We start from the raw sequence: 11,140 nt of genomic DNA, 5'->3' as shown, positions 1-11,140 counted from the left end.
AGCCCAGAGGAAGAGGAAATGAGAAACAAACATTATGCTGTCCACTGGAACAGTGAGGAGTTTCTAGCTTTTGTTGAGAGTCAGGACTTACCCATTATAACGCTGAATTCACAGGTGTAGTCTGCTGTAGTTCAGAAAAGCCCTTGGTTCTTCTCTGTAAAACTATCCCGTCAAATTCAAAGCTCACATAAAGTCAAAGGTCAGGTCACCATCTCTAAACATATTATGCAACTGCTACTGAAAAACTCGGAAAATAGTCAATTTCCTTCCTTCTATAACTTCCTTCAATTTCATCCAAAAATCCATTCATACGTCCTCAAATAACCTTAAAAGACAGTATTTAATGATGGAACGCTCTTTATGTACAGGCTCTGCAACAGCGCAAACTTTCGTACACAGTCTTGTTTCCTCTTCGTCTTTTCAGTCCTTCACACATAAACCCACATTCCCACACTCTCTGCATTGCAACAGAGCCTTGGACAGCCTGAGCAGCGGCTCAGGAAACAAAACAAACAAACTTTCACCCTCAAGCACAACTCGACACAGTCTCCCAGCAGAAGGGAACAGGGTCCCCTTAAATCTCTTTGCCGAGCAGAGCAAAGCACCCCACAAATCCAATTAGAGCTGCAGGCTCCAAATACAACACCTCCCCAGTTCAACCCTTCCTCTTTACTGTATCAAGTCCTGACTCTCCCTCTACCATCCTCAATGTGACCCCCTCACTGGTCCCTTCCCTTCACTCCAGCCTTTCTCTATCAGACAGTGGGCACTTTGTTTAAATTAATCAAGCGAATGTTGAGGGAGAACTTAAGGCACGGTGCCGTTTCCTGCCTGTTCTCTTGGTGGAGAGGGGTGAAAGATGTAATAATACACCGAGCAGAGTTTACCCACAATCTAATTAAAACTGACTACAACTGGTTTCTCGCTTTCATCACTGACTGAAGAGTTTTCTGGTGATTCTCCTGCTGGAGATTGGAAAGCACTGAGTTTGTTGAGTCTGTTTTACGAACTCAAACAGACCTAAAACCCTTCACTGACTTTGACTCTCTCATGAGTTTTCCATTAACTCTACAAAGGCTGACACATATGGGACAATTTTTTCAGTAATGCAAAGCAAGCTGGTCTAATGTTGGCAATATAAAGAGAGATGCAGACAGTTACGGGACTTTTCTACTGTGTATCCATTGATTCCTCGATTTTGTTCCCGTTTACGTCCATCCCTTTTTGCAAAAAATCAGCTGTTTGTTCTTTCTCTCACCTTGCGAAATTGCTTGTGTATCATCTATCTTTCTTTTTGAAGCTAATCTCTGAAACAAGACTGATTTCAGAGCGGACCTTTTGAAGAAAGACTACAGAAATCTTCTTAAAAGGGGAAAAAAACATGTATTTATTAATATTCTTTATTATGTCAGTGAGGAAACCCACACATTTCTTTGAACTGCTCCATGACATTTTGTGACTGTAAATTAGTAATATAATAAATATTAGGTAGCTTTTTGTTGATTTCTCTCATGTTGCTTTAAAGAGTTATTTCATTGCGGAGCATCTGTCCCACAGACCGACACGTCCATGAAAACTATGAATCAACAGAAGCTCTAGTGAATGAGAAGTTATAGCACTACTCTAAATATTATAATAAACATTATGGAAGCACTACGTGACGCATTTATGATCTGGTTTCTTGTGTGTAACAAAGTGATGAGAGTATTTTGTGTTATGTGCAGACCACAGAAACTAACAAATCTGTTTTCATGAACACTGGAAGGACATGCCCCTGAAATCATGATTAAATAAAAACTGAAATGACTGTCATTTATTTACCGTACACTCTTTCCCTTTCCTGCCATGAGGCAGGTATACAGCTCACAAACCATTACTGTCACATCCCCTCAGCTTTCCCCGCAGACAACAACAAAAATAAGAAGAATGAGCAAATGTAGGAAAAAAGTTAAGATATTAGATTTTAATTGAAAAAAAGACATCGGCAAACAAAACATTAACTTAACATTAAAAAAAAGAGGTGACTACATGAAAGAACAAGAAAAAGTCAGCGAAAACAATGGGGCGTCTTTTTCACACACACACACACACACACACACACACACACACACACACACACACACACACACACACACACACACACACAACAGAGAAGCCAAAGAGGCTTGAAAAGACATCAGATTTAACAAGACTAAACCACATTCTCTGCCTTACGGTTGTTTGACTGTTNAATAACATTTGTGGTACCAAAAGACGGACATGTAATACTGTAATAACTCTTATATGGTTGCTATTATGTTCTATTGTACCCCGCTTACATAAAACCTACTAAGCAAAATTAAAATATAATCATAACTACAAACAAGCGGAACATGATAGGTAAAAACAAGATACATGTTACGTTCTTATGGCAGTACATAGTAGTAATACAATAAAACATTTTCTTATTAGTAAATATAACCCTTCCTCTCCTTGAAATAACTAGTACAAGCGGTAAAACAAAGGACTACACGGGTTCGTACGACTTATTACCAGGGTAAACCATCGAAATTACTCACAAATACTAGTCCCACAGTTTTGAGGTAAAGTAGCGCGCCGGTGTAACTTAATACCAACGTGAGTTTCCCGGCCAACATTGAAATTCTGAATATTTATACAATTATACATATTATAATAATAACTGGTAATAACGGAGCCTAATCAATAGCCTCATCCCATTATTGAAGTATTAATTGATGCAGAACTTCGTCTTCAGATGCGTTTATTAACGTTAGAGCACGCCACTCTTACGTTTTTTAATCAATTTTTCTTTTCGTTTAAGACCTTTTTTTTATTTTTTTTTATTTTTATACACTAGCAAACCCCACTTTTTTCCTTAATAAACCTTTATTCTTTCGTTCGCAAAACTTTTTACGTAACACCATGTACATCAATGCAGAAGGATAATAATTGTAATAAAACATTCAGCTTTTTTGCAGTTCCCTATAAATCCACATCACATATCAAATTAAAAGAGTAAAGTGTACTGACTTTATGTATTCATGTCCCACTCTGGATGCCAAAGTGGATTTCCCTTTAGGGGCACCCGTCTCATCCTTGTCCACACTGATCCACTCTGAAATACAACCATAACAAAATTGACTGTAGGATTACAAAAATAGTCAAACTGCATAATTTCTCTTTCATGTTTTCAAACTCCCAAAGCTTCGAAGTCCTTTCATTTGTCTCAACTGCTTCCTTTACATATTTCCTTTGCACTCATTAGAACTAAGATTCATTTTAATTATCGTCTATTAAATTCTCCAACTCAAGTTTTCTGTTCTTTTCATCACAGTGGCATAGAAAGTGCATTACCATAGAGTCCCTCCCTGGTTCCCATCCTTTCAGAGGGGACTCTGACCCGCATTAACCCCCTGATGTTTCCTGTTTCCTCTCCACGGTGGGACAGGTAGGTGTGGAACTGCTGCGGTGTGCTGCCAATCATAGACTTCAGAGCCAACACACACTCTCCTAGCAGGGGAAAAAACCACAGACATGCTTGTTTGTCAGACCAAAAGTCAACTTCAAAGAACTTCACAGCAACAACAAAAACGTTCTCTTTATACCGTAGGACTCGTATCCGTCCAGGGATTTCACAGTGAGCAGCAGGTGTTGGTCCTGCAGGTACTCCACCTCTGAGAGAAGAGGTTTGAGCGTCGTCAGCTGCTTGTTGGACCAGCCCACACGCAGGAAGTTGACGTTGTCGCTGCTCTGACTGTCGTTCTCATAACTCTTCTTAAACTCTACAGATGAGAGACAGAGAGAGGGATGCAGGGCAGAGGGGATGGGGGAGACAACAAAGGGAATAAGGAGGAAGGAGAGAAGGAAGATGATTCATTCAAAGGTACATGGTTAAGAGGAGGTGGGGATGCAGCACAGGTCAAAAATGGATTCGAGCTTAAAGGTATACTGACTGCCTGAGATAGGGGAGGAAGGGAGACATACGAAAGGAAAAAACAGACACACTTTTTAATTACACCCACTTGGGGTTACAGAAAGTTCCTGCAAACACGTGCTTTTCTCACCTTCCAGACAAGTGGAGTAGAATTCGATGAAAAACTTGGTTCTGCTCGCCGTTTTCACTATGGCCTCAATGCTCTCAAACTCAATGTAGGCCTGCTCTGAAGACTTTGGTAGACCTACAAAGAGACAAGATGGAAGGAAAGGATGGGGGGAGATCTTAGCCAGTGGCGCAAATAGCACGTATAAATGAGAATAACAAAATTAAAGACATATGCAGAAGGAGTTAGCCAAAAACATTTTGCATATCGTACATTTTAATCAGTAACAATATACTAACGGCATTCACATCCCTAATCCGGGGGAAACAAAAGCTGTGATGCTACATCTGCCAACCTTAGAGAACAAAGTATGAACAAACAGGCAGAATGAGTAACAGGGTGCCGTTTGATTTTCCTTTCTGTTCTGCCAAACTCATTGCTTTCTGGTCTTTGTTCAGCTGTGAGTCATTGACCCGACTACAGAAATACATCACATACTGTCTAGATTTGAGCTGGAAAACAAGAACTCATCATTACATTTCCAAGACGTGCACACTCTATTTTAAAAATAAGCTGATATGGTTATGTTCAAATCATGTATTTACAGCCTGAGGAAGAGCAAGAACAGAAGTATTTCACCAGTACCTTTCTTGGAGACAAACTGGGACGTCACCCCCACCTCGAAGGTGCCGAACACAGGGGAATGATCACTGGTCACTATATCATCCGTACATCCTGACAAACAAAGCAGAATATAGTTCAGTAGGTCTCCTTGTTGATCAATCATATAACCTTCCGTAAAGCCCATATTAACAATGTGTAGACGAAAGTGGCTTAAAAGATTAAGAAAAAAAAGGGACATCTGATACAATCAATTACAATGTGCTTGATTCTTTTCTGCTGGTGGTCTCACCATAGGAGTTGCAGACAATGTGTGTTTCTGGGTAAGACTTCCACAGGATCCTGTCACACCACGATGGAACATTAGTCCTCATCTGTGACAGACAGTAAAAAGGAAGATGCAGCAGGGTTATCAGTTGTCAGAAACGGCTAAGAGGAAGTCTATCTGTGATGTTGATCAGTAAGTAAACAAACCCCAGTGGCCTTCTGCTTCTGCCACACATACGTGTCCCTTGAGCCACGTTCGTAACGGTAGGTGGGCGGGAACGAGATCTCTTCTTCCCCTGCAAGCCAGGAGACACACACTCACTTGTTAGGACTCGAAGCAAGTGAGTGGAAAGGCCCAAACCATTTAACAAATATCAATAAATATGATAAACACTGAATTGAGAATAAACAAACGGACAATTGCTGAAACAAAACACAACCTCTCTCTTTCACACACTAAGTGGGAGTTGCATTTGTGCCGCAGAAAGAAGCCACTTTTTTTGTAGGAAAAGCTGACTGATTTTTTTTTTAAAACATGAACATTCACAGACTTTTTTTTGCCACTTGATTTGAAACATTTCAGTATTTGTTTCTTACAAAGAACTGACAAATGTTTAATCTTTGAGACACTTGCGATATCAATTCCATTATGCACAGGGAGAGGGGGTGAACAGCACTGGAAGACAGATAGAAAGACTGTCTGGTAGAAACACAGGCATACTCACCAAAGCGTAAAAATACTTTGTTCTTCTCCCTCTCCAGGTTGAGCTGGTCCACCTTCAGCAGGGGCTCAAACTCCTTCCTGTTAATGTAGTTTAAAATCTCCTGCACAGACACAATAGACACAGAGCCACAAAATTAAGCTTGTGTGTGTGTGTGTGTGTGTGTGTGTGTGTGTGTGTGTGTGTGTGTGTGTGTGTGTGTGTGTGTGTGTGTGTGTGTGTGTGTGTGTGTGTGTGTGTGTGTGTTCTGCTTCACCTGTATGTCCATATCCAGCCTGTAGTTGAGGTCTCCCAGCCAGAAGAGGTGTGTAAAGCGAAGTGAGATATCGAAGGAGCTCAGCTGCTTGTCTCCTAGCGACAGCAGGCGTAGGATATCTAGGTAGTTCTGGTTCCTCCTGTATGGGTCAAAGGTCACATGTGTCACAGATAATAAGAGGTAAAAGTGTAATGTGTGATGTTTTCTGGCACACAGTAAAAGTGTGTCAAAAGTCATTTTGTGTCACAGGTAAAGAAGTAATGACTGTTGTTTTGGAGGTTTACTGAGGCACTGTCAAAGTATCAACCACAAAGTAAGTGTCCAAATGTAAGGGTTAATAGGTAAAATACCCTGAAATTAAAAAAAACATAAATAATGTGTGTGCAGGACTGTGGGAGGTACCTGGCAATCTTCTCATTCCCTGATGTCAGGTGACAGTTCACAAAGCCAAAAGATGTCCCATTGAACATAAAGGACACACCCACAGCTCCTTTGTTCCCTAAAACAAACAAACAAACATTTATTACAGCAATCAACTGTAATTGCTTGAACGTGTTCAAATACAAGAACATACAATCATTTTGATCCTGTTGAATAAATTGCCTGTCAATAAAATGTAAAATAAAAACACTGCTATCAGAATCTTTAGTTAACTTCTTTACGAGTTCATTTTACAGAGTTTATATTATAGTAATTGCATTTACTCAATGAGATACCGTGTGTTTTCTTTTAAATCCAATTCACATTTTTAGTGAGTAAGAGATGAAGTAATGAAATCCATTATAGAAGAAAGTCAGAGTTTCATCGTGCTGTTATTCCATTGTTGTTATTTTCCTCTGGATTTTGTTCAGAAGGTAAAACATATAGAGGAAGAATAAAGACTGAATATAGAGAACTGTTGTTACCCAATGTGTTGGCGATGCCGGTCTTGACACTGGACATTCCCACGTGGCTGATCCGGTTCTCGTGTTCCGGTTTCACCAACACAGCAATTTTTATGTTCCACAGAGTTTGCACTGCGATCTACAACCAATAACAAGAACAAGCCTAGAGTCAACATTGGTATTTCTTTCTTTGTCTCAACTTAGCCTCAGGACCTAAATACATACAGTACATTTGATCAAGCTCAAATCATTTGACAGCTTATCAAATCTTTGTTTCCTCACCGGTTTATAATCCAGTTCCGTCTGTTCTTTCAATAAGGCACGCAGCGACTCCACCCACTCCCGGTCACACACAGAGTTTTCTTGGCTTCCAAACACATAAAGGTCATGAGGGATGGTGACCGTCATCTCGTCTAGAGTCTTCCCGAGGCCGCGACACAACACCCACGAGGCCTGAGACTTCGGAGCGGGCACTGAGCCTACAAACAAAGACACAATGTTACTTTGTCTTCCAAAAATACTAGTCATGCCCTGGAAATTCATATATTTGTGTTATCTTTGAAGCAACTTGTGAAAATGTATAAGCCAGTGTGTTTTGCTATTAACATTATGTTGAAAATAACACCTAATGTGAAGACATAATAAATGTGTCTGACCCATATTCCAGGTGCCAATGAAGATGGAAATCATGTCTGGCTCGTCTTGGTTGGAATGTTTGTTCTTCATCAGCTGCAGCAGCTGGCAAAATGCCTCCCGCTTCTGAAACACACACACACACACACACACACACACACACACACACACACACACACACACACACACACACACACACACACACACACACAACAGAGAAGCCAAAGAGGCTTGAAAAGACATCAGATTTAACAAGACTAAACCACATTCTCTGCCTTACGGTTGTTTGACTGTTAGAAAATTAGACAAAGTGTGCAACACATAACACAAGCCCGTGGCTGAGACTTGTAAGGCTGTATGTGGGCAACATAATTAAAGGATGTCATTGGGTCACAAAGAAATAGGAGAAACAGAAATGAATACAAACTGCTACAATCACATATTTAGTCCTAATTAGGAAAAAGAGTTTAGAGTTCTCAGCATCTCTTAAAACAAACTGGCTTCACAGGAAGAAAAGAGGCAGGATTTAAATTAAGAACAAAACAAGGCAACGTGAACACTAACTGGTATGTTAGCTCTATGATTGTAACTGCACAGGAAACATTTATAAACAAACAAACCATTCACTGAAGATGACTTAGTTCTGTCTTATTTCCCCAGTTTCCATAGTAAGCATCTGATAGTGTTTATAGAGTAGCAGCACCACCTGCTGGGCACATCAGGGAACAACAGCCACCTGCGTCCTGCAGAAATCTGACATTTCCGTTGTTAACGTATTATGAGGTGAAATCTCATAAGAGATTAGAAAAATATCTAATGACCCTACATTAGTCTGTGTCTGTAGTAATTTAACAAATGAGCCAGATTAAATCAGCAAAACAAAAAAATCTTTAGACTGTTTTACAGGCAATTATGTTTCATGACAAATATTTTCCTTTTTAGAAATGGAAATATGATTGCTTAGTAAATGATTTGTATAGTAATCATTAGTAGTTAGAAGTAATCTATTTGGCTAAGGTAACCAATTCCCTGAAAACGGCCTCATTTAAAAAACGAGTGAAATATGTGACATTTACCCCATCAAACCTGGGTCATTAGTTTCCAAAATGTCTTCTTCTGTAAATTGAAATGTACAGACAATTAAAGTGTGAGCATGAAATGTGCTAGGTCAAGCATTTTAAGGGATATTTCATTTTGGTACAACATTTGTTACGTTATGTACACTTTTGTAGCCTAAGTAGATTTTTTAGATGATCAAACAAACACTTTTTCAGATAAAAAAGATGAAATGTCAGTGTTGAGTGTGAACATACTGTGGGTGCTAATGGCTAACACAGGCACTTAAATATAACCTATTAGCTCTCCCAGGACCGGTTTGCTCCATATTCCCTTTATCATTAAACACAACAAAAACATAAAACCATAAATACATGCAGAGACACTGAGACAATAAATGCCATTATTTAAACAACAATTGCCCAAACGTTAACACAAAAGTACAACATTTGAGAAATGCAAGTTGAGCGAGCTTTAGTCTGACATGAGTGAAGGCTAGATCCTCTTTTGTCACCACTTCCTGTCCCAAGTGTTCCTCTACGCAAGCTAAACGTCAACATTACCCTTGAGTGCTATCTCACAATTTCCCCCATATGACCGTTTGTGGGGGAAAAAGCTCTGGTTTTCCTCCAAAAAGCCCTATTTTCATTTCCTATATCAAGGAGTCTTAAACTCAGCAGACTCTGTAAATGAACGTTTCTCAGGGTAAAACAAACAAGCTTTAACGCCAGCTTTAGCTGCAGGTCAGAAGTGATGGCACAACATCAAGGCAGCAGCAAAAATGATATTTCTCACTATGCATCTTCTCACGAGGTTTCAAGAAGAGGGTTATGTAGTGACGCTGGAAGGACTGAAATGATTCTCATTAAATAAGGCCACCTCTACGACAGCACACATACAGTACAAGTGGAAAATAAAGATGGTAACTCTACAAGTGTTTTTCGAAATTTCAAATGGAAGTGCAATTTCTCACAGAAGGCACAGTCTGGCATTAATTGGCACGTTCCAGCTCAGTTCAGTTCAGTTCAGTTCAGTTCAGTTCAGTTCAGCCTCCTGGCACCCGGTGAAACAGGCCGGTTTGAAACAGTTTATTTCAGAGGCTGCTGCTGCCTCAGGCTCTCCAGCAGGATCATCTTGTGGGCGGGGTCGAGCACTCCCGCCTCCTCAAGGTCCTCCTCAGTGATATCACTGTAAAAACAATTACTATTACTCAACAGTAATGATTTACTTAAGAAAATAACAGTAGATATTTATTTCTAAATCCCACACAGGTTTCTGCACTTAGATTGTTTTTCTGTTAACTACCTTCCATCTACATCAACAGGACTAAAGCATGCAGCAAAACATGAAATTCAACATGTCTGAGTGTATGTACCTGAGGAACTCCAGGTCGTCCCAGCCGTTGTGTAGGAGGCCCTTCTCATACCTCTCTAGTCCCAGTCTCTGCAGCCACTCTGCCACGGAGGATTCCCCGACAGACAGAGAGGAGCTACTGCTGCCCCAAAGTGCCTGCGCAGGGGAAATGAAATACAGGATTTACTCAAAACTGCTGTAGGAACATTGCAGCTCTTCCACAAAACATTAGTCAGCAATGTCGAAAGTCAGTTAAAGATCAAATATATCGCTTGGGAAGGGCTACATTTTCTTCAGTCTGAGAATAAGAGTATAAGAGGAAAGGGATCCAGTTCCTGTAGTATGATCGTAACAATGACTGGATAGAGGCGTTTACATAACATTCTAGAAAATAAGTAGCTGGGTTATTCCCGAATTGAAGAGATTGGTGTTTTTTGTACACAAAATGGGATAGCTTGGAAGAAATGACTCATGACAACCCAAACAAGACACATTTTAATCCCATCATCTGCCAAAGCATTCATGGTTGCGTTACATTTAAAAATAAATAAACAAAGTGCTCACCTCCTCTGGCATATCCTCTGCGATACTCTCTGTGATGGCATTCCTGGGCGGGAAAGTTCTACAGGCGTCCAGATTTAATCCCATCGGATGCCCTCTGAGCGGCGGCGCAGACGGAGCGCGTGGAGGGTGCCCAGAAAACTCACTCTCACTCAGTGTCTTTGCCATCTGGAGCACCGAACACGACTGGTCGTCCAACGCCCCCGAACCTCCCCCTCCCCCTCCTCCTCGTCTGAAACCCTCCCCGAGTGCCAGCGGGGCTGCAGGACTGGCTGCTGGGATCCTGACCTCGGCTAGATCTGGGTAAAGAGCGCGATGTATGGAGAAGGGGGTCTCTGCCACCATCTCCACGGCCCCCTTAGGAAGAGGAGGAGGGGGGAAGTCAGGAGGGGGGCGGTTCAGCGTGCTTCCAACTGTTGTCCCGACATTCACCCCCTGCGCTGCTGCTACACAGGCCCCCCCATCGTCCTCTGACGACCCCTCCTCGCTTATAGCGCGGACCGGGTGCCCTGTGGTGGGTCTGCGTGTGTGAGAGGGCCCCGAGGCCACAAAGGGGGGCTTGGTTCGAGCTCCAGCTGAGGGAATAGGGGCTTTAGTCACCTGGGGGTTTGAGGAGGTAGGAGATGGAAGAAGCTCGGCTGAAAGAGCGGCGGCCGACTGATTAGGAACGCCCTCCAGGATGTAGTAGGCGGGGTTATTGTAGCTGTTCTTGCAGACGGATGGATCCCCGTCGGTTCCTTCCTGTTT

At 41.5% G+C, this 11,140-nt stretch overlaps 1 protein-coding gene across 1 annotated transcript in view; it reads right to left on the bottom strand.

Annotated features, from left to right (window-relative positions):
• Nucleotides 1–2,963: 2,963 nt before the first annotated feature.
• inppl1a (inositol polyphosphate phosphatase-like 1a) overlaps nucleotides 2,964–11,140 on the bottom strand; it is a 35,595-nt gene continuing 27,418 nt past the window's right edge. Inside the window, 14 exon segments of the mRNA XM_010797866.1 lie at nucleotides 2,964–2,982; nucleotides 3,031–3,115; nucleotides 3,355–3,510; nucleotides 3,606–3,782; nucleotides 4,065–4,178; nucleotides 4,686–4,775; nucleotides 4,954–5,035; nucleotides 5,136–5,224; nucleotides 5,654–5,753; nucleotides 5,907–6,045; nucleotides 6,309–6,405; nucleotides 6,812–6,929; nucleotides 7,073–7,269; nucleotides 7,447–7,549. Of these exon segments, the coding sequence (XP_010796168.1) occupies nucleotides 2,964–2,982; nucleotides 3,031–3,115; nucleotides 3,355–3,510; nucleotides 3,606–3,782; nucleotides 4,065–4,178; nucleotides 4,686–4,775; nucleotides 4,954–5,035; nucleotides 5,136–5,224; nucleotides 5,654–5,753; nucleotides 5,907–6,045; nucleotides 6,309–6,405; nucleotides 6,812–6,929; nucleotides 7,073–7,269; nucleotides 7,447–7,549 (1,566 nt within the window).

Source organism: Notothenia coriiceps, unplaced genomic scaffold, assembly GCF_000735185.1.
Source record: "Notothenia coriiceps isolate Sejong01 unplaced genomic scaffold, NC01 NC01_scaffold00038535, whole genome shotgun sequence".
Classification (NCBI taxonomy): Eukaryota; Metazoa; Chordata; class Actinopteri; order Perciformes; family Nototheniidae; genus Notothenia; species Notothenia coriiceps.
The sequence above is the reverse complement of the archived record's forward strand: the minus strand, read 5'-3'. Positions and strand labels throughout refer to the sequence as shown.